The 27,553-nt window shown below is 37.6% G+C and overlaps 1 protein-coding gene across 1 annotated transcript in view; it reads left to right on the top strand.

Annotated features, from left to right (window-relative positions):
- The window catches only part of LOC105927286 (VPS10 domain-containing receptor SorCS1), an 81,090-nt gene that overhangs the window by 44,130 nt on the left and 9,407 nt on the right, over window positions 1-27,553 (top strand). The window contains exons 10-23 of the mRNA XM_036126640.1: window positions 464-610; window positions 3,166-3,268; window positions 3,572-3,648; window positions 6,308-6,399; window positions 6,539-6,646; window positions 6,802-6,919; window positions 10,142-10,275; window positions 11,115-11,228; window positions 15,267-15,438; window positions 18,304-18,490; window positions 20,635-20,768; window positions 20,866-20,989; window positions 23,681-23,793; window positions 24,397-24,531. Of these exons, the coding sequence (XP_035982533.1) occupies window positions 464-610; window positions 3,166-3,268; window positions 3,572-3,648; window positions 6,308-6,399; window positions 6,539-6,646; window positions 6,802-6,919; window positions 10,142-10,275; window positions 11,115-11,228; window positions 15,267-15,438; window positions 18,304-18,490; window positions 20,635-20,768; window positions 20,866-20,989; window positions 23,681-23,793; window positions 24,397-24,531 (1,758 nt within the window). The remainder of the gene's footprint in view (window positions 1-463; window positions 611-3,165; window positions 3,269-3,571; window positions 3,649-6,307; window positions 6,400-6,538; window positions 6,647-6,801; window positions 6,920-10,141; window positions 10,276-11,114; window positions 11,229-15,266; window positions 15,439-18,303; window positions 18,491-20,634; window positions 20,769-20,865; window positions 20,990-23,680; window positions 23,794-24,396; window positions 24,532-27,553) is intronic.

Here is a 27,553-nt window from a genome sequence, read left to right as displayed (position 1 = left end):
GAATGCATCAATGCACATTATCTAAATCTTCATCCAGCAGTGAACGTTATCGTGTTGTTACAAACGTACACCTCACGTTTCCCCCAGTTGGTGAGATGACCTCATCACACATTTGCGATTACTAATTTATCCTGTTTTGTCTTTTACAAAGATTTGGCAAAAAAACTAAGGAAAGATGTGGGCTCAGTTGATGTCTGCTGTATGTTAAGTCTGCATCCCTGCACACAAGCACAAAGAAGATACATCCCAAGGCTCTGCCATATGTTGTTTTGATTTTACACAGCCCTACAGATGGTCCAAAATAGTGCTCCGTGTCAGAAAAGCTATCACTCTCAGACATGTCTCCCTCTTGAAAAAAGAGCCCCCTCAGCTTTACTTAAGTTTGAATTTTAAAGTTTTTTTTTTTCATGCTTTCTTTTGTGTTGTTGTTCTCCATTCCGCTCCACGCCTCTCACACACGCAGGTTGCCGGGATTAAAGGAGTGTTCCTGTCAAATAAAGTTGTTGAGAACCAAGTCAAAACTTATATCACGTACAACAAGGGCAGAGACTGGCGTCTTCTTCAGGCTCCTACAACCGATCTCCAGGGAAACAAGGTCTATTGTGAGCAAGTAAGTGGGCCACTGACAGGAAATAGTTATTTGGATTTCCATTATCTGCTCTCAAAAGCACCGTACTGAACCATGCTACACTCTGACAATGCTGAAGACAGTGAATGCACAAAGTTAAGCACAATATTATTAATACAACTGTATTTAGGGTTAGTAGTCTTAATTCTTCCAACATGTTTCTTCTGACTTGGAGTGATTCTGATGTTTTAGAGCATCCCAGCCACAGGCCAAACTTCGATCTGATCATCTTAGGAGGAAGCCAGAGATTAGGGTGGTGGCAACGAGGCCTTCCAGCCTCAATAGAGCTCATTAACAAATCAAAATCTACTAGTAGATATCTGCAAAAAGCTGGCAATAAAACGTACATTTAAATGGAGGAATTGTTATTTTCAGAATTGTTAATTCTTTGATATGATTTTATGATCTTTTGAGAAATGCTTGTCTCATTTTTATCAGAGGCGAACATCTTGGTTAAATGGAAGTAATTTTAAATCTAAATCTGGCTGAGGTATGAATGATGCTCATTAAAATCAGAAATATTACAGATTTACTAAACATATGATCAGCACAACGGCCTCTAATTAATTGCCATTAAAATGATATGTTTGTTTAATAAACTGTTAAAGTTCATTAAAGATCATCACAATGTTTACATTTAATGCAATTATGTAATCATGTCAACAGTTGTCTTTAAAATCTAAGTAAAAAATTATATATTTTTTATTCAAGTCAATATATTTGTTTCCTTTTACGTTTTGATTTGTTTAGAGAAAGAAAACTGTGCTGGGTGAAATGACTCTCCAAGAGTGTTACATGACGTAAAAGACACTGGCATTATCAGTAATCAATGATTAAAACAAAAACTGATTTAAATGATTGTTAACATACATTTAGATTATTTAAAATCCTTTGTATCAACCTTAACATGAAACACAAGAGAAAAAAAAAGGCAAATGTCAAGCTGGCAGCCATTAATCATCTGCTCCTTTCAAAGTTTTGCCTCTTGCCATCAGGGAGGAGGAATACTTTTCTTAACCAGGTCAAGCTGAATGTATTCTTGAGATTGTTTGTCCCGTCACCTGATGGGTTTCTGAACAAGCCGTAGATTTTCTTGTCAATGCTCAATGCCTCATAGGAAAACACCTGACAAGTATGTCTTTCAGGTGTTGTGGAAACAAATTCACGGCTTTATTTTTCATCACGAGTTTTGCTTTATTAAGCGGTTTTTGAGCTGCCTGTTTTTATGGACCAAACATCCCCTATGGGGCTTTGCAGGTAAAAAGGATTACTGTGAATATTTGCTGTGGCATTAACAATTATTTGTCCCTTTACAGATTTCTTTCATTTTTGGTTTTTGTCACCCTTGAGCGTTTCAGATCATCAAGAAAATAACTTAGTATCAGGCATAAATAACTAAAAATAAATGCAGAACCTTGCTCCAAACCAACCTGGTTCTATTTGAAAAACAAAAAAAACTAAACAAAGATAAACAAAATTCAGGTTTGTATCACACTTGGTTTCAAAAACTGCCATTAAGCATTTGTGATGTCTTGGATTTAAAGTGTTACGTCACTGTAGGGTAATATTGTCCGACAGTTCTTTGCAGCGGTGCTTTAATTAAGCCACACTGGTGGGTTTTCTAGCATGAAGAGCTTGTTAAGGGTCCTGTCACAGTATATCAATTGGATTTAAATCCGGACTTTGTCTAAAACACTCCAAAGCTTTAACTTGTTTTGCTGAGGCATTCAGAAGTGGACTTGCTGGTGTCCTGGTGCATTACCCATGTGAACCTGAGCTCAAGGCCATCAACTGATGGTTGACCTTTCTAATTTAAGACTTTATGGCAGAGTGCAAAATTCATGGTCTTATTAAGCTGCAAAAGTTGCCTCAGACCATGTGTGACTGTAGGTGTGCTTTTTTCTAAAATGTTTCTCAGTTTTATGGTACATGCAATAGGACACATGTCTTCTAAAATGTTTACATTTAGCCTCATCAGTGCACAGTATATTACCCTCAAAAGGTCTGAGTACCATCAATATGTTTTTGGAAGATGTGAAATGGACATTTGAGTCATTTTTGGTAAGCAAAGGGTTTTTTACCTGGAACTCTCCCATAGCTGCCATGTTTCTTCTCTTTCTCATTGAATAATGAAAACGGACCTTAACTGAGGCATATTAATTGTGCAGTGCTTTAGATGTTGTTCTGGTCTCCATTGAGACCTCCTGGATTAGTCATTTGAAATTAATTCATTTTATTAATTTTGGATGTGAATAATGGCTCTCACTGTGGTCTGCTGGACTCCTAAAGCCTTAAAAATGCCGTAGTTATGCTGACCTTCTTTCTCATCTGTCATCGTAAAAAAACAGAAGAAATCTGTATAGTGTTTGAATACTTGTACATGTGACACAGATGATTAATTGACTTTAAATACTACAGTACTAATCCTCTGTAACCATCTTTTGTAATGAAACTAATGTCCACATGTTTACAACAGAATCAGGTTTTCTTTTAGTGCGTTCTTGGCTCCCTTCAAACGAATCTCCTCTGTTCGACAGCCATACTGCTCGTTGCATCTGCACCTTCATGTCTCAGAGAACCCTTACGCCTCGGGAAACATTGTCAGCAAAGATACGGCTCCGGGAGTTATAATAGCGTCAGGTGAGATTTGATTTGCACAGAAATCTGCACGTGCATACTTTTGTTTACTCTCCGTCTTAACGCTGCTCTTTGATCATATTTCCTAGCAATCTGAGTCAGATCTGTTTTTTAGCTCTCTTCTTGTGCACTTTACAAAAGGAAGTGATATCTGTCTTTCCCGCACATCTGCTCTGTGTTATCTCAAAAGAATGGCAGCCCGCTCTGATTACAAGACCACAAACTGTTCAGATGATACATTTCAAATGATTTGGACTATCATTTAATAATACAGCTTTTTTTTCCCCCTTGTATTTCCCTATTTAGGTGTGGTTGGCCCAGAGTTAAGCAGTGTGAATGTCAGTATCTTCATCACAACTGATGCTGGAAATACCTGGAGAGAGGTACAATTTATCTGCTGGGCACTGGGTGTGATTTTTATTTTATGTGATAGACCAATAAAGAAGCATTGCATAGTTTGAAGTGGAATAAAAATCATATCTTACATTTGTATTCAGCCCCCTTTCTTGTGCCAGTGTTAAATAAAGTCCACAGCCTATAGAAGTGACCTTATTAGTCAATAGAATCTATCTGCGGCTGTTTTTAAACTTATGATAAATACGGTTGGTGTGGTTTGGCTTCCCAGATGTTTGTTAGAGAACAAATAGTCTCACAAAAATCAAGGAACACAACAGACACGTCAAGCTAAAGATTAAAACGCATTTAAAGCAGGTTATCAAACAATGTCCCAAGTTTAGAACATCTTACATACTGTTCCATCTATCATCTGAAAATTAGTTTGGCACAACTCCCACCTACCAAGACTTTTCCGTCGACCTAAAATCGCGTGCCGGAAAGCATCAATCAGAGATGCAGCCAAGAGACCAATGCTAACTAGAGAGGAGCTGCAGAGACTTAAAGCTCGGGTGGGAGGATCTGTCCACAGTACAACAATTAGAAGTGCACTCCATAAATCTTGCCTTTTATAAGAGAATGTCAAGAAGGCAATAATTGTTCTAAATAAAAGTCATAAGAAGTCCTCTTTGCAGTTTGCAATCAGCCAAGGGACACAACAAGCACCGAAAACGAAGTGCTTTGGTCAGACGACGCTAAAGTGCCTTTCACATTAAACGATAAACACGCCATGGAACACCCATGACACCTCACTGCTTTCACATCCTGCAAGTCAATTTGCCGAGATCTCAGGCCCCATGTGCTTTCACAAAATGGTTTTGAGATTGTTGATTCAAAGGGGCGTGCCGCGTGGCTTACATTTACCCTGAAAAAAAGTGTAAGACGTGTGTGGGGGGGGGATTTCTATTATCTGTGTCAGATTCTGCTGAGTAATGTATTTCTCAGATCAGACAGACTCTGGGAGATTATGGGGTACGTCTGGATGGATTCCCGCTGCTTCGACAGCTGTGTTCACTTTGTATCACACCGTTGCATCACAGTCATCCCGTAATACCCTATGAACCGCTATGAACTTCATAGTTCATAGTGGTTACAGGTTTGTGACTCTACCGAGGTGGATAAGGGCCAAAATATTGCTGGCGTGACTTGTGCCCCTGTTCTGTGTCAGAAACTTTGGGTTGATTTGAGAGACCGTAATCTGATCTTCAGAGGAAGAGTGACTAGGAGGGCAACATCAATCCCTAATCACCCTGGGCATCTTTTGTACGCTGGGTTTATGTTCCTTCCCTTCAACAAGGTTTACTAATGCTGATAAGGCCAGATCCAACTGATACTTGAGGTCTTTTATTCCCTTCGCTGTTGAGTTTTTAAATCATTCCTGATAAATTGTGCTACCTGGAGTTCTGATTTTATCCTGTAAATTTTGTTTTAATGTTTTAAAGTCTTGATCTTTGGGGTGAGTGATCATTGTGTGTTGATTTTTGCGGACTCTGCTGCAAATGAATATCCCCTCGGAGACAATAAAGTATTTCAATTCAATTCAATTCAGACAAAAATAAAAAAAGGTATAGATTACAGTGTAAATTATTCACCCGAAAGGGGCTAAAACTTCTTTTAAGTTTTTGATCGCACAAAGTGTGGGGCAGCACTAACAATAAGATGAACAGACCATAGTGGTCACAGCATCATGCCGTGGGGATACCTTTCTTCAGCAGGGCTAGGAAAATTGTTCAAATCCCGTGGGAAAATGAGTGGAGATAAATAGAGGGCAAACCTGGAAGCAAAAGACTTGAGACTGAGTGGAAGGTTCACCTCCCTCAGTATCAACGTCAGAAATACAGACTGAACTTCACTGAAATGTCTTTAGAAAAAAAAAGGCATTCATGTGTTCATCCAGTCAAATTTTTGACATCAATCTAATTTAGAATCTGTTATAAAATTAGAACATTGCTCTTCTCAGATGTTCTCCATCCAATCTGACAAAGGTTCAGCTACTTTTCCAAGAGGACGGTGCCAAAACGTTAGGATGTGCAGCTGTAATAGCAGTAATTCAAGGTGCCAAACACAAATGCAAGAACCACTTTCTGGCTTTTAAACTTCAGGCACTGTAACTTAAGTGGGTCGTGTTTTTCTCCCTACATGTCTTACTCTTTCACCACCACCAAAGCTACTATGAAAGCTGGTTTGGACTAAGTATGACGCTTGAACATTTTTAAATGAAAAGTAACTCACTTCCGCAGGTATTTGAATAACAACATGCAAAAACAACCTTGCTTAGACATTTATATGCCAGCGTTTCTTTTTTTCCTTTGCAGCTTGCAGTGCTGCAGTAACATCGGCAAAGAGAGACGCGGTTTGACAGTCAGCCTTGTGCATTCCCGATCTTTTAAAACAGATAAAACAAAGGGTGCATACAGATTTTTGCCACTGGCATAAGACCCCAGAAATCAGGAAAGATACCAATATTTGTTTGTCGTTTTTCACCCGTCTGAACCTCTTGTAAAAATAACAGCTTTAGGTTTTATTTGTTTGCTGTGTAGGTGAGAGCATGCGTCTTTTCTTCTGTTGGCGCCGGTGCATACTTTTTCAGAGACTTGATAATTCTTCACTGGCGTCCTGAAACAAAGGTGACTGTGTGCGTATGTGCAGGTTTTTCAGGAAGAGTACAGCGTGTTTTTCCTGAATCAAGGAGGATCTCTGGTGGCCATCCGACACACACCTCTGCCAATTAGACACATTTGGTAAGACTCTCCGAGGACGTCCCGCGTCTTTTTAAGGAACATACTCAATCTTCAAAACAAGGAGTGAGATTGCTTTTCCTGCGAAGGCTTTTCTGACTGAATTAAGATCTATTTGTGGTGGTTCTCTCTACCCCCTCAGGCTGAGTTTTGATGAGGGCAGAAACTGGGACAAATATAGCTTCACCTCCTCACCGCTCTATGTTGATGGGGTGCTGGGGGAGCCTGGAGAGGACATCCTCATAATGACGTAAGACATGGAGGAATTATGAGAAGATTATGTGTTTCCAATATGTTAATTAATGCGGAGGCTAATTATTTATTTCCCCAATGTAGTGTAGGAAAACTCTGCCCTATATACTAAATCTTTTGACCTTCTTCTTTTTTTTTTACCCACTTTTCTAGGATATTTGGTCATTTTAGCCATCGATCTGAATGGCAACTTCTCAAGATTGACTTCCGGCCTATATTTGGTAGGCGGTGCACATCTGAGGACTACATCACATGGCAGTTAGACAATGAGGTAGGAAAGTCTTTTTAACGGGCACAATTCAGCTTTACTGTGTTTTTTATGTAAAATAATATCAGTTGAGGTAGTGACTAGGAGAATGAAAACCTTTCGAAAGTTGCATAAAATACTAAATGTGAGGTATGGCATTTTTGTTCATATATAAAGGGATGCAAGATAGACCGGAATTAATTGTTTTTATATATGAGAATCAATCCCTCAAGCAGAACTGAGTCGATGTTTATTTCCACCTTGTGTACAGTATGCGTGTTGGGAGGGGAGGGTGTGGGCCATGTAGTATTTGTTCGGGCATTTGACAGTGATAGTCATTATTTCGAATGCAAACTGTGAAGAAACTGGCAGGATCTGCTGAGGAGGCACAGAGATGAGTTGTGGCATTTTCAGTGGTTGGCTCTGTTGCTCATGAGACCGCCTCAGAGAGCAACATATCTGAGAAGGAGTCCATTTAAGTAAATCATTTCATGTGATTTTTTTTTCAAATTTTTTTAGCCATTATCGCCCAAAAGTTTTTTTATTATCTAGCACTGAACAAGAGCAGAGCTGAGATTTTGCTCATGACATAATTGTGGAAGTTTATCTGAGGAGGAGGTGGATGAGGAGGGATCGCTGGCAGCTGAGGTTGTGTGCTAATTGGAAGCAAATTTTCTCACCTCCTGTTTGTTTGTTTTAAGTTTCCAAATTTGGATCTTATAGCTGGGTATGCTGACTGTTGAGTGTTGAGATGATACATTTTTAAGGTGATGAAGACAAGCCATATTGCTCACATACTATTCTCTGTTTATGTTCGTAATAAATCCAGACTAGGCAGATAAAATGAGGACGAGATAACCTGTGGTCTAAAGGAAAATATTCAGATTGACTCAGTTTCTATTTTTAATCACAACTTCTCAAAAAAGTCATCCCACAGGACTTTACTTGGATAACTAACAGCTCTGAGGCAGTTTTCCATTTAATTCCCCTGTTTTGTTTCGTTTTATACTCATAAACAAACCATTTTGTACTCATGTGCTTAACTATTGCACATTAGCCCCTTTCTCTTGGCGGTCAAATACATTTATCAACTATGGAAATAGATATTTGTTAAAATGTTCAAATCTATATATATCGATTTATATTTTCAACAATATTTTAGTAAGTAAAGCATTTATTATGCACCTTGTTTCCGTTGTCTGTAGTTATATTATTTGCTAGTTAATTAACTTTTAATGTCCCCTGTTACCAAATGCTAAGCCTACTAAGGAGGGTTAGCAAACAATAAATATTAACTTTAGAATAAGTATAAGGAAAAAATGATCAGATACGATGTCTTATGCTGCGTTCAGACCAAACGGTCTTCTAGAGCATCGGATTTACATGCAAAGTTTATGTGGATCACTGACAAACGTTAACATCAAGCCTCTTGAATGATGCCCACTAACCTGAGACAGATGGACAGACGTTCTTTAGCTGAAATGGGGCAACTGTAGTTGTTCTGGCAGAAGATGCTGGCACAGATGCCGGTCAGCAGGTTGTCAAACTGCGCTCGGATGAGAGACAAATAGTGCATAGAAGCGAACCTCGTCAGTGTGAAGATCCTTCAGTAGGTGGTGATACTCACCAAACTCAAAATGCCTCTGAATTATCTGGTTAATTCAGGCACGGTGCAGATTATATAATGTATTATTCGGTAAACGAAGCTGAGCCACTCTGTTGATTTTATTTGCAATTTTACAAAGAGTCCGACAGAGCAAAAGAACAGGCTAGCTCCTCCCACCCGGACCCACTTTGCCAGACGCGCCGTCAGAGTATTGAGGCTCTAGACAGCGCATCGGACTTTTATGTGCACAAGTGTCCAAGTTTTTGACGCTCATAAGGCATTTGGTCTGGACGCAGCATAAGACAAATAACCCTTGGTAGAGTAAAGAACCTGGTCATGACACAGCAGATCACTGTGAATTCCCTACCACCGTTCCCACAAGAGACTCACTATTCAGAATGAGAAAGCATCAAAAGTGATGCTCATACTTGGAAGATATTGATAGGAATGGATGTTCTACAAAGTCTCCTTCATTTATATATGTTTAGACCAATATAACGTGTGTGACAAGAAATAAAAAACAGTGTGATAACAGGTTTTGTTTCTATTTGCATAAGAATTGATCAGATTAGACAACCTCAACCTTAAGACAGCAACCTCCTAATGTGTAATTGTTTGACAGCAACAATTGAGCTTGGAAAGGAAAACCACTTTACAAATGGGCTCACCTTATAGAGGGCTAATAAATAGTTTATAGATATGTTATTAATTAATCTGTAAAAACTTTATAACACATTCCTAAGTGTTTAGGCCTCTCATGCATTAATTAAGGGAGAGACCCATTTGTGCTTACAAGGCAATAACTTAGTCTGAAATATTTAATATAAGCAATTCTAGATGAAATAGTTGAACAAATTAAGCTCACTGTTTGGCTATAAACTGGTCAGTTTTTCTTTTATCTTGCTCGCCCTTAATCATTGCATAGTAAACACTTGAGTTATGAAGTGTTTACAGATTAATTAATAACATTTCTAATAACTATTAGTCATCTATAAGGGGAGCCTTATTTTAAACTGGTACAGAAAAGGGTACACTTAACATACAACACTATATACAATTATTTACATGATGAAACTCTATAGTTAGAATAATTATTAAATTAATGCACACTAAAAAAGCAAGTTAATTCTCTCGTCCGAACTAAAGTCATTGATGCAATCTTTTGAAAATGAAAATATAATACATTATGATTTTACCATCTCGAGCCATGTCTTATTTCCTCCTGTGTTGTTCAAAATGGTTGTTTGTTAAGAATGATAATGATACTTGAAATTTCCTCTCTAACCCAATAAACATTCACAGGTTTTGACCGCTTGATTAAAACTACGCAACGTCTGTCTCAACAACATAAACCGGAAATCTGAGTGTTGGATATATACCAGCATATTTTTGAGGGTATCTTTCCTAAGAAAAAAATATCAGCTGAAAGAAAAAACTGTGTATTTTCCAGACCTGACACAACTTGTTGGACTTTCTAATGCCTCTGCAAGGCTAATACAATATGCAAGCTTAAAAAAAAAAAAAAAATCAACTAGTGATTAATCTTAAAGAATCACTTTGATTTATCTACACAATGAAAATACGATGCCATAAAGGAAAGGGGAAAAGAAGATATTTTTATGATGCATTATTTATCACAGGGGGAAGTGTGCATCATGGGAATGAAGAGAATCTTCCAAAAACTGAGAGCAAACGTTCGATGTGTCAAGGCCAGAGATCAGTATATTTCTCAGATGTCAGACTCCTGCCCATGCACAGAGGCAGATTTTGAGTGGTGAGTTCCCCCCTCTGCAGCTACACTCTTTTCACTTCATTAAGTCAAATTCTCAACACTTCATAAGTCTCCAGAGGCAGCACGTGTGAAGTAAAAAAGGCACGAGGAGAAGAGAGTGTAAAGGGATATCTACAATAAATACATACATACATACATGCATATATATATATATATATATATATATATATATATATATATATATATATATATATATATATATATATATATATACATACATACATACATACATACATACATGCATACATACATACATACATACATACATACATACATACATACATGCATGTCTTGAACCTTGACATTTTTTAACAAGCAATACTTTTACAGCTGTCATTTCCTGAAAAGTTGCACCGATTGAAGATGACCTACTTTTCTCTCTGTTAATGTCGAACAAGTACTGTGACACTTCCCTTACACTACTTCCTTCTGAGCTACACTTTCTTTTATCTTCATGTGTGTCACTAATATGCAGCATTGTTATCTTAACATTTTCTAGCTGGAAGTTTTTCTGCTCCTCTGCTTCTGATTCCCTCATCCTGATAAAAGAAACATGAAAGATCTGTAAGACATTACCAGCTGTAATTATAATTTTTTGTAAACACCTAGAACTATTCCTCTGCTTCTGATGTGTGATTCATAAAACATCCAACCTCAGCCAGCTGTTGTTGTGTGAGAACTTTTCACACACCCACCATTGTTCTCTGTTTATGGAATCGTTGATTCCATTTTGACTGAATATTTCTGTTTGAAGTTTAAGGAAAATGATGACTGGTCCTGATAATGCTTCAGTGTGCCTTTTTTTTCTCAACTTAAAACAGTGACTATGGGTTTGAGAGGCAAGTCGACGGGAGCTGCACTTCTGCGTTCTGGTTCGTTCCGTCAACGTCAACTCGAGACTGTGTTACGGGGGACAGCTTCTTCAACACGACAGGGTACGCTCAGTTCACAGAGCAGACGCAGTAGAAAGCACAAGCTTGGAGCTTTAAAAAAAAAAAGTGTCGAAGAAATGTACAAAATTATTCAAATGGTTGTTTGCCAACTATGGTACTTTTGATAAGATCTTTCAGAGCTGATGCAAAGCATGAATTCCTGTTTACCGATAAATTGTGGACGGAGGTATTGTTCAGATAAATAAAGTAATACTATCTTAATCTGTGGAGGACAAAGAGGAAACATTAGATTGCAAACTATTAAGTTTACATTCTGTCAGGTTGTTTTTCACGTAGTGCTGCTATTGACAAAATCTCTTTAGAAAAGTACAGAACAGCTGTACTTGCTATAAATCTTTTTTGCGTGGAACTTGTTTAGATAAATCAAGTTACCGCATTTTGCATAGTGGAAATAGTTTGCTTTTTACACTCACCAGATGATTAAGTGTGCAAAGCTGTTGTTCTTGGCTTCCAGTCACTTCTACTATAAGGTAATGTTGTCCTTTGGGGTTGTTAACAGTTCTTTGCAAAATTTTAAGTGGAAACTCTGATGGTGCATTTAAGTACTTTTCATAAACTAAATAATGTACGCTAAATTATAATGACAAATGATTATTTGATAGCCAGTCTGAATTAAATTGTGGATGGATGGTACTTAAATACATCTTGATGAACCATCTACATGTGGAGCCACTGAAAGCTATGTTTGGGAGCACAAGAAAACATGGGGCCAGCTGCTTTTATCTCCCAGATGATTGTTGCAGTACTGCTGTTTAGTTTATTCAATTTTTATGACATTTTTTCTTGTCTTATTTCTAGCAACTCCAGATTTTTTTTTGTGTTGCAACATATTCCAGCTTTGCTTCTTGATTCTTGTCATCGGTTCAGTACAAACAAGGTAATGATCCAAAAAAGATCTGGGTTTCTAATCAGCCTAATACCATATTTTGTTTCCACCAGGGCCAGATTTAGAAGGATGTGGGCCCCAAGGCCAGAGCCTTTTTTTGGTTCCCTACCCACACAAGTCTCTTTAAAGGGGACATATCATGCTTTTCAATGCCCTCCCTTTCACATTAATTAATTCAGTTGTGGTCGATATCGAGTGGAACTGCAATGCTTCAATGCTGCAATGGTCTGAATTCCTTGTTATTTTCCTCCACTTTCCCCTGTTTTACTCCTGTTCTGAGGTATTTCTGAGAGCAGCTGATTTTGGTGCTGTCTCTCTGAATGCAAAGTAGACATTTCTCACCCTATCTTCCTCTGGGTCACCAATGTACGGCAGCCTCGCCTCTGTCAGTCTGCCCCAGGGTAGCTGTGGCTACTAACATAGCTCACCACCATCAGGGTGTGAATGGGTGAATGACTGACTGTAGTGTGAAGCACTTTGGGGTCTTCAGACTAGTCAAAGCGCTATACAGGTACAAGCCATTTACCATTAATACACCCAACAACTGAACATTTTAACTTATCCACTTTTAGCTTCGCCATCCCTGAGCTTAGACTCCAAAATCGCAGTGAGGAATAAAAATGATGGATTTGCAAAATTGCTTAGCAGCTCCTCAGCAAATACTGTAATGTAATTATAAAAAAAAACTTAAAAAAGATTAGAGAAAACTGAACGACTTCAAAAATATGACCGAAACAGAATATAAAGATATTTTTGCAGCACCTGGAGAGAATACATAATACTTTTCTGCATTCCTTGAGACTCCAAGTACACAAAAATATATCTAAGGGTTGAAAGTGGATCTTCAGTAATATGTCCCATTTAACATAAGACAATTACTCTATACTGATGTTTAGGTACACATCAACTTCAAGGTTGATACTCAGGAGCATTATTGAAGCAATCTTTAAACTTGTCAATCCTAAAAAACCTTCTTATAAACACAGGAGATTTTCTAAAAAATTCTTCATCCATAAAAACAAATACTTAACGAGGTTTTACCAACTATGACAGGCTTGTATGTTGGAAGGTAAACTTGTCACTGAAATACACCAGATTCAAAGAAAGAGCCATTGAGCAAACAAAAAACTAAAGCTTACTGTTCTCATACATGAGTTGTTACAGGGTTAAGTGTCAGGTTTGTCTTTTTAACATAATTTTTTCCACGTAGTTGGAGCTATACACAAAACTATCAATAAAGTAAAACCCCTCAGGCAAATACAGCCTTATTGATTCTCATAGGAAATGTATAAAATTCAGTATTTGCAAAAAACAACTGTTAAAAAAAAAGAGATCCTGCTGCCCTGGGGACGCCCTGCTAAAGTCCAGCCATGGTCTCCACTATGTGGTGGTCTGTTCCAGATGCCTTTGGGTTCAGCTGCATATGGGTGACAAAAGACTCCTTTTTGTGCCATGAGGTTTAAGCGCCATATGTGAGTATATGTTCATATTTTATTGTTAGAGAAAGATATTCTGAGGCAATCTCCTGCCCATGAGGGTATAATCAGCTCCTGATGAGTGACAGTTCGCCTGAGGGACTGGAGAGCGCAGGTGTCAGGTTTGAGATTGTGTCCCTACCCCCATACTGAAAGCTTTCGGACCGCTCTCATCATTTGAATATACGCTAACTCAAGCACCCAGGTGTCTAGTTGCTTGAAGGGATAATTTAAGCAACCAGATGACGAGATATTGTTAGGAAATTGGTCTGTTGAGAGACTATTAGCAGTTAGGATCTTAACAGCAGTGAAGGACTTTTTCAGACTCTTTAGTTTGTATTGATACAGATTAGCTTTTCACAAAGGCCGGGGCCGATGCCTGATGTGGTTGGCTCCAAATGGAAATTGTATTTCCAAGTCTCTAATCTCAAAAATGTCAGAGAGGCTCATGAAAATGCTATTATAAAAAAAAGTTTTGACTGTATCCATGCTTTCATTGTATTATTACAGAAAAACTGTCTAGTTAGATATAGTTAACATGTTTGGTTTTGCAGTATGCCCTGCAGCCCCAAAGACTTTTTTAGCACCTGCCGCCTAGCAACGAGCAGTTCCTTGAAGGGGTGGGTTCTCTCCAGGTACTTCAGCTTCCCCATCATGGTCCAAAACAATTTTATGCTAATTGGTCCCTCTAAATTGCCCATGGTTGTCCACAAGTTATATAATGACACCTTATCAATTCCTGATAATTTCAGGTGACCAGTGATTTCTTTTCCTTGGAATACTGATGACCATTAAATTCAGATGGCTGAAGAATCTAAATTAATACTGTAAAGCAGTGCAGGGGGCCATATTTCACATGTAGGATGAAAGTCCTTAATTCACTGGTTTTGACTATAACCGACCAGGAGAGAAGAAATGTTGCCTCCTCTGCTGCAAACAGATCAAGTATGATTTAGGTTTCAGAAATCAAGACTATATGATTTGCAAAAAATTATGTTCTTGTTGTCTGCACTCTGACTGCATGCTCAGTCTACAACTGAAAATGACTCATTAAATATAGTCAGACACAGACACTAATGTGTCATAGCAAAGCGAAGTAAAGCATTTACTACTCTCTTCCTAACAGAAGCCCAATTCAAAAAGCTTAAACTATTTCTTAGTACAACCATGCTCCTGAGAGAATAGTGAATATAAAATATAAATGACATAAAAAAACAAAATAAATAAAAACATGTACTGGTCAAAGGGGATTTTGCGCTCTCTTAAATGCAGTTTAAAAAAAAAAAATGATAACATTTTGTCACACTTTTCTTCGTCCCCTATTTGTGGAATTTCTACATCGCTATTCACAATTTAAATGTAATTTGGTAGAATTTTCTTTTTTAAATATCTTATTTTTTCGAACTAGGCATTACACCAGACCCTGTTGTTTCTGGATTGAGTTGCATACCTCTATTTATAAATGTAAATTAACAACAACAAACGGAAATGAAACCAAATGTCACACAATCTGCATTAATATAAACGTGTTTTCCTTTTAACTGTCAATTCTTTCCATATCTTGACAACCTGTTTCCAACTCTTTTTTTTTTTTCTTCCGCCTGTCTTGTTTTTCACTCACGGCATACAGAAATGTTTTTGTTGTTAATTTCACTCCAGATATCGCAAGGCTTTGTCAAACAACTGCACCGAGGGAAGTCTGCTGAAGTACAGCCCCAGGCAACAAAAGTGTCCCAGCCAGGCTCCCAGGGGTCTCCAGCTCTTCACCAGCGAGGGAACATTTGTAGCAACACTGGGAAGAAATGTCACCTTCTTGGTCTTTCTGGAAGAGGTGATGAGCATATCTTTTATTTTTAAGAAGCAGCACAACGCACTGAATATGACAACTTGTCTAATAATAGAAAACACAAGATAATTGAAAACCCTGTTTTTATGAAATGTAATATACTCACATTGTAAAGAACAAAAAAAAAAACCTTGTAATAGGCTTAGTTAACAACATTACAGGACATATTTTTTCATGATTATGTAGCTCTAAAACTGAAGATTAACTCCCTTTTTACAGCTTTACGAATGTCCAATAGTTACAATTCAATGGTAATTCAGAGTAATTCAGTTCCATTTTGGTAAATGTGGCAATATTTCAACAATTAAGGCCACATTTTACCATGCTTTACGCTTATCTCTGCATAATCCTAATGTTGTTTTGGGAAAAACATGAAGCAAAGACAATGGTTGTAGTTAGTGTCTCACAAACCCTCCCACAAGCTCCCATGTAGAGGAGCATATCTTGGGGATGAATATCTAAATCCTGAGACTTTCATTCATGAGACAAGACTTCCTTGGTGAGATCAAATATTTAAAATAGCAAATAACAGTGCCAGCGATGCAAACTGAAAAATTACATATATTATTTTTTTTCCCCCCTCTCGTCTGGAGTGAAGAAACTTAGATCACAAGTAACAAGATAGTTTTAGTGATGAATTAGTGAATGAAAGAGGATTTTCTAGTCTGGTCTTGTTACATTATTTTTGGCCAGAGGCAGGCATAATTTCCCACTGTGCTCTCATTTCACATCACAGGGGGAGTGTATTTAAATGATTCACACTCCGTAATTTTTGTTTTAAGACCTGCAGTAAGCAATTCACTGCAGACCGTGTGCCAATTTTTACAAAGGAAAAAAAAAAAAAAGACGGTCTTAAATGTAACACTTGACGTGAGAGTGAGAGATTCTGGAAAGGAGAGGTGCTGTAAGGAGCAGGAAGTGTATGATGGAGAGGAGAGAACTGCTACGCTCATTAAACGCCTGGGGAAAATATTCATACGATGATAGTCAAGGCATGTTGTTAATTTAAAAGGGAAAAAATAGAGTTAAACAATGCAACACGGCCACCTAGAATGAACACAATGAATGGTGTGATAACACATTTTATTTTCGCTTGCAACTATATTTTTCAACCAGAGAATTAGGCGTGCGAAAAAACAATTACATTTAGAAAGGAGGCATGGCTAGAACTGCTTTACGGAAATATTCATTCCTCTGCAGCTTTATCACCTTTTTCTTTGTTATAACAAGAAACCTCTAATGTATGTTATTGGGATTTTAGATGACAAACCAACGCAAAGTAGTAGATTGTTTTGAAACAGATGGGAAGGGAAATATCTTTTCCAAATTTGTTTATATTGAAATATGAAAGGTCCGACGTATTTGCATTCAGTCTCGCCTTACCATAATACTTCCACGAAAATCCAGTGCAACTACCTGTCCTCCTGTCCATTTTTATATAGAGTCTCAGTATACTTACAGATCATCTGAACAAATAGCGTCTTAAAGAACGATCGACTTAGCCAGGACATCAAACCGTATCCCTAGCTTTAAACCTCTCACAAGCTTTATTCAACTCGTCACTAAAAGCGGAAAGAGTATGACACAGACCTTCCAAGACATGCCATCTAACTATGTTGAGGACAAGGATAACTTTAATGATAAAGTAGCCAAAATGCCCATGGTAACTCTGGAGGAACTGCAGCGATCCAGAGCTCAGGTGGGGGAATCTGTGGATGGGGCAACTATTAGTTGTGCAGTCCACAGATTTTGAATTTATTGAAGGTGGAGAGAAGTATGACAGTTTTGAAGGAGAGTCATGTTTGTATTTTTTTTCCAAGCCCTGTAGGGGGCACATCAAACATGTCAAAGAAGATACTGGAGTTAAAGAAGAACTGAGCTTTTTCGCTTGCATGCAAAATGTTATATGCAACAGAAAAGTAACAATGCAAATCCACTTCAATATTGATTGAAGTTGATGATCACTTCCCAACAAAAAATCCCTCTTAACATACAGCCAGAGATATGATGGAGAAGTTTAGATCAACTGTTATTCATGCCTTAGGCAACATTCACACCTTAGTTTAATTAAAAATCCGTGGCAAGAGTTGAAAATAGCTGTTCACAGATTCTCTTCATCTAATCTGACTGAGCTTCCACTATTTGGCAAAGAGGAATTGGCAAAAATCAGTCTGTACATTTAGAATCACAATTTGCAAATGCAATTGCAGTCAAAGGTGGTTCAGGAAGGTTTTTGCTCAAGGGACCTGCATAGAAATTAGGCCACAGTTTATAGATGTTCTTTTTTTTTTTGTCCCCTCCTTTTTGTACCGCTTCACATCAACGCTCAATTTGTTAGAATTATCTGTTGCATAAAAAGCTCAATAAAATCCATCAAAGTAAATCATTTTAACAGGGCGAAATGTGAAAATGTTGAAGGGCTGAGAAAACATTTGCAAGAGACTGTAACAGACTAAATAACAATAAGCCTTCTAGCTATAAAGTTTTCCTCCTTGGAGTCTGAAGGCAAACATCTCTGGCTGTAATTACGTAGACTCAACATTCACCGTTTACCGTCGTATTTCAGGGGAAAATGTTACTAGACCTTTTCAATTTGCTTTTACTGCACGTCACAATTCGCCTAAAGGGGTATTACTCACATGCGGCATGTTTTTATTTAATGTAGTGTGAATCAAAGATGCTGTCACAAGGGCTATAGCGCTGGGGTATCAAATAAATATGCATTGGCGTGATTTACAACATGACCTTGTTCGAGTAGCTTTATAGAAAGTGTTTCTGTTATGAATCAGTGACTACACGAAGGCACGGCCCAGGATGAATGACAGCATCTTTTTTTTTTTTTTTTTGAAGGGTCTCGGCTCAATGACAAGTATAACAGTGGACTTCGGTGATGGAACTGCCATATCTTACGTTAACATCAGCTCCATTGATGATGGGGTCAAGCACATCTACAATAAAGTTGGAATCTACCAAGTTTCAGCTACAGCAATCAACCATCTTGGCTTTGACAGGGTCTTCCTTTACCTCCATGTGTCCTGTAAGTCTAAAGCAAGTCGGTCCTTTAAGAGTTGCTGTTAAAACATTAGAATCCATCAAACACATTTAAGAGCTGCCGTTAGGATATCTGCAGTCTCGTTTTGTTTGGCAAAATAACACATTTAGTGAAAAGGTATTTTCCCCTTGGCAGATTTCTTTTGATTTCCTCTTATTTTTTGTCTTGTCATCAGTCACATTTTTATGAGACAAGTACAATCTGAGTAAATACAAATTGCAAGCTTCAAATTAGATTTATTAAAGGGGCAAGAAGCTATCAAAACTAATGGGGTCCCATTGTAAAAAGTATTAAATGAGTAATAACTTGGTTAATCACATTTCTTGGATATGTGAGTTCATTTTCATTAACTGCATCCAGGGCTGATTATTGGTAGGCCTGTAAAGTTCGCCACTTTAACCTTCAACACAACACATCAAGTCACATAAATGCAATAACACAAAATAAAATCATTGAGAGTTGTCAGTCCACCAGAAATACAAAATACTCCTATATTGCCAGCCCAGAACAACATACAAGCATTCATCCTGTTGTCTAATGAGACAAATGTGTAACTTTTTGAAAGGTGTGTTCCATTACACCACGGGTAAAACTAACTCTGCATTAAAAAAAACTAACAAACAGTCAAGCATGGTGGTATTAATGTGGCATTCTGGGATTTTTTTGCCGTTCAGGATCTGGAGGACTTGCTGTTAATGATGGAACAAGGAGTCGTGCTCTCTACCCAGGCATCCTAGAGGAGAGTGTCCGGCCAGAAATTTGTGCCTTTATGCTCAAGTGCACAGCCGCTCTGAATGCTTAAAAAAATGAACGTCTTGAAGTGGCTAACCTGGCCAGCCAGACTGACTTAATGCTCTATACTCTGCAGCTTGAAACAGACCGGACCAATCACAGCTCAGGAGGCGGGACTTTACGATCCGTCACTCTCAGCAGCAGAATTACCCATAATGCAGCAACCCTTTTCTGTAACCATAACGGTTGATCTACATAGGGAGATTTTTGTTGCTTGGTGCCTTGGAAAATTAAGAAAGTACATGTATCCTCAGGTTCTTTAATCGAGAGCGACAGAAATTGCTCACTGGAGAGTTTGCTTGATGACATGACATGTTTCGCGGACTACAAATTAAAAAAACAGAGCACGTCGCTGGAAGTTTTTTGCTTGATTGGTTCTAACCTGTTGATGCCGACCCTGTTGAACCCTTTGAAATCGGACTCTACCAGCTCCTCTCCGGACCGATACGCCCTGTATTCTGCTTAAGTCAGTATGGCTGGCCAGGGTATGGATTGATCCCAGTCCAAGTTTTAATTTAAACCGACTGAAATGCCATAACATAACCTTAAACAGACTGTTCATGCTTAGAAACCAACCAGTGTTGATGAACGAAACCAATTCTATAAAGAACAGCGGGGCAAATTTCCTCCACAGTGATGTAAAAGACACATCGCCAGCTTTTGCAAATACTTGATAGGAGTTGTTTCTGCAAAAAAATGGGACAGTAGTTATTAGGGTTTGAGGGCAATTACTCTTTCACATATGAGCAGATTGGTTTGGGCATTTTTTTTCTCTTACTGAATGCAATCATCATTTAAAACTGCATTTTGGATTTCCTCAGGTTATCTTTTTTGGATAATAAAAAGTTTTTGATCCTCTTAAAAATTGAAGTGTGACCCACTTAATCTGTAAGAGGATCAATACTTTTCACTTTTCACTTTTCACTAGTACCCTAATACCCTTTACGGTTCTAAAGCAGGGCTATAACTAATGCTTTATTCAGTACAGTAATCCAACATCTTGTGTGCAGCCATATGCATTCCGTTACTGCCATAGAAAAGCCCCACTGATCAATTTAGAACAGATTTACTGTTGTGATTTTCGGTGTTGACAATGTTATAGCTGCAAGACACATAAAAAAGCCTCTATGTGGGCCGCAGAAGTCAAACCTCTCCTGCAGCGCAAACAGCTTTACCACCGTCCACCAGTGTGTTCAGCGTGTTCCACTTGGTCACTGCGGTGCCAAATATTACAAACATTTCATCTGTTGAAGCTTAAAAGCACCAGGGAAGCATTAAATTTAGCCCTGTTTTAATAAAAGGTGTGACTTCACACTTCCTGTGTTTTCCCTCTAAAGGTCAGCTCGAGCAGGTGCAGCTTTCAGCTCCTTTGGTGGTCATCAAGAACAAAGCAGTGAATTTCACAACAACCCTTCGCCCAAATAGTGTGGGGACGGTCACGTATTTCTGGTGGCTCGATAACAAGACAGAGGTAAACCCTTTTTAAAAAAAAAAAAAAATCCATTTCCAGACCGTTCTGCCCGAGAAAAGTGAGGGAGAGTTACGTATCAGATCCCTTTGTCTTGCAGCCACTTGTGACCCTGGATGGAGAAATCTCCTTCACTTTCTCCAAGGAGGGAAGTCACACTGTTACCGTTCAGGCTTTGGCTGGTAATACTGTCCATCAGGACCAAATCAGTGTGGCCGTTTATGGTAAGACAATGTATTATCTTTGTTTATTTAAACTAGAAAGATTTTTTGTTTTTACTGTACACATCCTTTAAAATACTCTTCTAAAAGTCAAACTTGGTAGGCCTGTAGTAAATTGGATTTGAAAAGAAATCAGTGAAAGCTTTCCTTCACTACAAAAACTGTTAACTATGTGCTGGGTTTTAATTCCTCATACTCGGTTAGGTTTTCAATCCAAAGAATATTACTGCGATGCTACGGCACTAATTAAGACTTCTGTCAACTGGGTAGCCAAAACCTGTGTCGTACCGACCATATGTCAAATTGTACTCGCCAAAGAACATTTTATACCTGCTTTGACCATTTAAAGCAATTTGTAGTCTGCTGTAAGGAAATGTGGTTGCATGACACCCATAAATAATATTTACCACCTGGTGGTCATTTAGTTATTTTGGTTTGATTGGCGTCTACAATCTGTCATGTTTCATAAGCGTAAACAAACTCAAACTGAGATCACACAATCAATAGAAAATTAGAATATACAATTTTTTTCTCCAAAAAATATCATGCAGTCATATCCAATAAATTTGAATAATATTGAAAAGTTTATTTATTTCAGAAACTCAATTTACTAAGTGAAACACGTGATCTAGATTGATTAATCATGATTTTCCACTTACAGCGAATGAAAACGTGGCATTTAACATCAGAATATTAAGCCAGACCAGTAACAAAGAGTTGAAACAGAAATGAAAAGTCCATTTAATGTCTGCTTAAAGGTTATTTGCAAAAGGCACTTTTAATCTGACAAGTCTCGTCAAAATGCAAATTCTAATTTATCAAACATGGTTGCCCAGTCTAATTAAATAATGAAAACAGTTTGAGCACTTTTAACAGCTTGTATCTCCATAATTTAAAAATAATCAAAAATCCTCTTTAGTTTGTCATTGCAACATACTTTCCAATGAAACTCCTCTGAATTTAACCCATCCATTAGGGAACAGTGGTCTGCCACCGTGCGGCCCCCAGGAGCATTCTGGGGGCTCTGGGGGCTTAGAATGACAGGATTCAAAACTGCAGCCTTCCTAGGACACTAGCTCCCTGCCCTAGTCACTAGGCGACCACTCCCATGAATTCTCAAATACACTTAAATACAATAAAAGTAAACTCAAACTCTATGGTTTGTGAAGGTTCCGTCGAGTCTCTCCTCAGACCAAATGAACTGGGTCACATTTCTAAACTACCTGACGTTATGTTCCAACGACATTCAGATTAAAGGAACTAACCCAGCAGTGTTTTGTGTGTGTCTCATTTTTGTGTTGTGTAAAGAAAAATAAAGCTTGCTCGAGAGTTCTTCTCAGCCAGCCAAAGAATTGTAGTTAAGATGGTTTAGTTGTTTATATGCAGTATGCAAGTCAGTTGCTGCAGGGCAACGGCTGTCATGGCATATAGTTTTAATATAGCATATTTTTATTTTTATCACAAGTAAACTGGAGGAACTTTAGCAACAGGAAACTCAACTCATGGAACGGCTTATCCCAGAGAGCCTCAGTCTCAGTCTGATAACACACATGCAAAAAATATGCAAAATATATATTTTTAGGAAATAACCCTAACTGAAGTCTAGAAATATTACTTAAATTGCTAATGAAATGATTTGATGCATCATGATGGAAATTCACAGGACAGCGTAAACTCTTGTTCCCTGTGTGTTACTGGCGCCCTCTGGTGGTGGAAACAAACACTGATGTAGCTAATTGAGAAAAAGGTCCAAAAAAAAAAAAAAAAAAAAAAAAAAAAAAAAATATATATATATATATATATATATATATATATATATATATATATATATATATATATATATATATATATTTAAAACTGTTGATGATTGCCTAATGTCAAACATTGTGCCCTTAGAGTTAGAACTATGAGCAGTTTACATAGGAAAGGACCACAAATTCTAAATTTAGAAAAATCTCGATGCAAAAGAAATTGTAGATTTTTTTCAAAAGCTGAATTTAATATAGAATCTCATTTTTTACTTTTTCTTTTAAAATTAATCTGTATTCAGAAACCAGTGGTGCACTACAGCTTTTTTTGTAAAAAAAAAAAAAAAAAAAAAAAAAAAAAAAAAAAAAAGAGGCTTAATTAGTTTATTTGATCTATTTTCTGGCAATTATAATTCATTCAATAAATTTACTTTAAACCACAGCAATCATTTAATTCTAGTTTCCGGTCTCATTTTTCTGGCAGTGACAGTAAAAAAAAAAAATACTGTCAGTTGTTGGTATTTTAAATTGATGCAGAATCATTGCAGATATAAACCATATCTTTTCTTTCAGGTTTGACTAGCTTCTAAATGTTTCCTGCAACATGAAAAACACAGGAAAATACACATTTAATGACATTTTTTATTGAAGCTTGTGGTGTTTCAAGTTTAGCGAGTCTCTACTGAGCAGCAGTTAATTTCCTTCCAGTCAATAATGTGAGTTCAGTGTCTTTTATCACTGTAACTCCTCGCTGTCTTGTCTAGCCATACCTAATAAAACAGAGTTTACGCAGTGGTAATGTTGGATGCAGAGGGATCAACAGCAGATTTTCAAAATGAAGTTAGAAGGTCACTGAATCAAAGGTCACAGATGGAACAATTTCCCTTTTTTCTTCCTTTGATGCTGAATCACAAAGTAAAAATGTTTTTCTTTTCTTGTGCTCCAGATTATTTCAGGTCTCATCCTTTGGTTTTCTCCTCTAATCTGGATGATATGAATCCTGGAGTATCTGAGTGGAGAGAAGACATTGGCAGAGTTGTGAAGACCTGCATAGTTCAGGTGGGTTAAAAAGGCGGTAGGCAAATGTGAATAGCAGCAATGTGATTGTTAATTACTGCATTCAAATGTTGCATAGGCAACATAATTACCCGTCGACAGCAGAAATAAAATCCTGATCAACGCCCAAAAACCACAAGTAAAGTGACCCTAGCTCCAGTGAAGTGGTGTCTGGTTTTCTCTTTCAGACATAGCACAGCAGGTTATGTAAAAGACCTGGATACTCGGCTCTATATATATCCAACAGTAGCCCTCAGTATGAAACATTCACTTTGACCTTCTGTCCTGTCAGATTTTACCACGCTCTACACCAGGAAACTGACAGTAGACCTCTGGTTATGGGCTAAATGCACTAAAAGCCCCAGCCTTTACCAAAGACTGTCAGAATGAGCGTCTGTGTTCCACTTGATCCAGGAACTGGATCCTGACAGTTTCTGGTGTTTTAGGCTAACGACATATGAAGCAGAACGCAGAAAGCCCTTTTTTTAAGAAATAAAGATGACTCCTCTAACGCCCGTCATATTTTTGGGTCTGAAGCACAGACCTCCACCTCAAACTGTGTCAATTAAAGAGCTTACTGACAACATTTTGTTGGTGTTGTTAAAGGTCACAGGGATCAGCGAGGATCAGCTCCTGGTCACGGTGCTTGCTGGTTTACCGACTACAGCCGAGGTGTTCATTGTACCAGAGAGGAGGTCAAGAAACGGAGCCATGAATGAAAAGTGGGCGCACCTGGACCAGGTAACGTCTCAGCAGATTATTCAGAAAGTTGGTACATGGTACTCCAAGACAGACATGCAGATTTTCATTGTTAGCTTTTATCTGTTAAGGGAAAAAGGTCATTTACCCCCCCAGCTCGGTACAGTCTGAAAACATTTTTGCAAGCTATTTAGAAGCTGGTGTGCTTCATATCATTGATCCATTCAATATCTGTAGTTTGGTTGAGTTTAATGCTACAAACTGATGGCTGGATATTTTCCTTCAGGATTTTCTGCTAGAGAGCAGAATTCATGGTTCCATTCACTGAGCTATAATATACACTGGAGTGCTGATTTTGCTGAAAAACTGAAGTCACTGGCCGCCATCTTGCTACTCCCTACTCTCACAGAATCCCATAGGATTTGCTTGCAATAACAAGCAGTTTTCTGGCTGAGTGAAAACGTTTCACAGGTAATTCTACAGTCAGTGGATGTACTAACACTATCAACTACTAGGAAATTAGGTGCTGAAATATTTTACATGTTATTCATATTAAATATATATATATGTATATATAAGTATGTGTATATGTATATATGTATATATATGTATACATACATGTAAATGTATGTCTTTGTATATCATTTATATATTTATAAATGTTATATATATATATATATATATATATATATATATATATATATATATATATATATATATATATATATATATATATATATATATATATATATATATATATATATATTTAAATTAATAAAATGCAAAATATTTCAGCACATGACTTTCTCAGTACTTGATATTTTTAGAACATAACATAAAAGTATATGGCATTTGACATTTAAAAGTCTTAAGCCCCCCCCCCTGAACATGAGAAAATCCTCGTTATTCGATGCTGTAGTGCACATTTTCCCTAGTTACTGGAGGGAAATAGGGAGTACCAATATGGCGGCTGGTGGCTTCAAAGTGACTCGTTCTAACAGCGGACGATTAGCACTCCAGTGTATTATATAGCTCAGTGGTTCCATTAGTTACAGCAAGCCCTCCAGGTGCTGTTCCAAGAAGTCAACCCCAGATCATCACACTGCCACCGTCTGACAGATCATATCAGGTTCTTTTTCCCAAACATACTGTGTTGGTTTTACTCCGGATGTAACAGGAGGCAGACCTCCTGAAGAGTTCCTCTTTTGTCTCGTTTGACTATAGAATGTTTTCCCATATGTCTTGGGAATCATCAAAAAGTCTTTTGGGACTTGACTCTTGGGTTACACTTTATTTGAAGGGGTGTACATAAGACTGACATTACACTGTCATAAACATGACATAACACCTGTTATGAACATAAATGACTCTTTATGAATGTTTAGGACTGTTGTCATTAATTGTCATTCGGTAAATTATGACACTATTAAAGCAAAGTTGACATTGTTTAAAATGTCTTTGTTATGACAACTTGACATTAACAGAGATAAGGTTACGTTTAGGGCTTGATTTGGGATTAGGTTAAGTTAAGGGCTTGTCATAACAAAGACATTTTAAACAATGTCAACTTTGCTTTAATAGTGTCATAATTTACCGAATGACAATTTATGACAACAGTCCTAAACATTCATAAAGAGTCATTTATGTTCATGACAGGTGTTTTGTCATGTTTATGACAGTGTAATGTCAGTCTTATGTACACCCCTTCAAATAAAGTGTAACCGACTCTTGTTTTTGTTTTCCTCAGCAGTGGTTTTTATCATGAAACTCTCAAAAACATGTCTTTTTTTTAATTGTTACATTATGACCACTGACCTTAACATGGGCAACAAAGGTCTTCATTGTAGATGCTGCTCTGGGTTATTTTGTGACTTCCTTGTTGATATGTAATTTTGATCGGCTGGCCTCTCCTGGGTAGGTTCACCACTGTACCATGTTTCCTCCATTTGTGGCTAATGGCTCTCTCTGTGATTTGCTGGAGTCCCAAAGCCTAAGAAATGTCTTTGTAACCCTTTCCAAGATAAAACAGATATCTACTTCTCATCTGTTGTTTCATTTCCTTTGAGAATTATGTGTTACTTTTTCAGATCGTTTCGCCTTCTTCACATTGTCTCTTAAATTCTATTAACTGATTTCTTTTGCACCATCAGACAGTTTTTAGACTTGTGTGGGGCTTGTGAAATTACACTTCACACCAAAAAAAATCACGATAAACTGGGAATCAAACTCTAAAATAAAAACAGTCAGAATTAAATCAGGGGTGGAGCTGTTTTTTTCACATCAGGATATGGATACCCCCCCCCCACCTATCTATAGATATATATAGATATATAGATATATAGAGATAGATGTATCTACATTTCTATATCTATATATCTATATCTATATCTATATATATATATATATATATATATATATATATATATATATATATATATATATATATATATATATATATATATATATATATATATATATATATATACACATAGATAGATAGATAGATAGATAGATAGATAGATAGATACAGACGGACACACACTTATCTCTGGAGATGTACTTTGACACAGAATATTCTTCTGCTACTGTGGGACATTCTGCATCGGATTTGTTCAGTGCACAGACGACACTTGATCAGATGTGAGTTGAAAAGCAAGTCGGCACCTTTGGCTCGTTGCTATATTCTTGGTGACATTCCTGGAAGAGGCTTTTCAGTGTGGTGCCATGCTCTGTCCTGCTGGGAAAGAACATTTTGGCAGGGGTTCCTGCTGCAATACCTTTTTCCTTTCACCACAGAGGCTGATGTGTGTCACAATCACGTCACCGCAAAGGCCAGCTACAAATGTTTGGCACCGCATTGTTTTCGCAATCACATAATGTTCATTTTAATTTACCTTTTAGTGTTTTTAGAACTGTGGCTAATCCCAGGCATGTGAACAGTAGTTTCTGTCTGCCCTGTCGTCAGGAGCAAACACTTACTTCCTAACTGTGCTACTGTAGTTATAAAACATACCTAACCATGAAACAAACATACTTTCATAATAATATCAATAATAATACTGCT

Source organism: Fundulus heteroclitus, chromosome 22 (assembly GCF_011125445.2).
Source record: "Fundulus heteroclitus isolate FHET01 chromosome 22, MU-UCD_Fhet_4.1, whole genome shotgun sequence".
Lineage (NCBI taxonomy): Eukaryota > Metazoa > Chordata > Actinopteri > Cyprinodontiformes > Fundulidae > Fundulus > Fundulus heteroclitus.
Note: the sequence above shows the minus strand (reverse complement) of the source record. Positions and strands in the feature narration are given on the sequence as shown.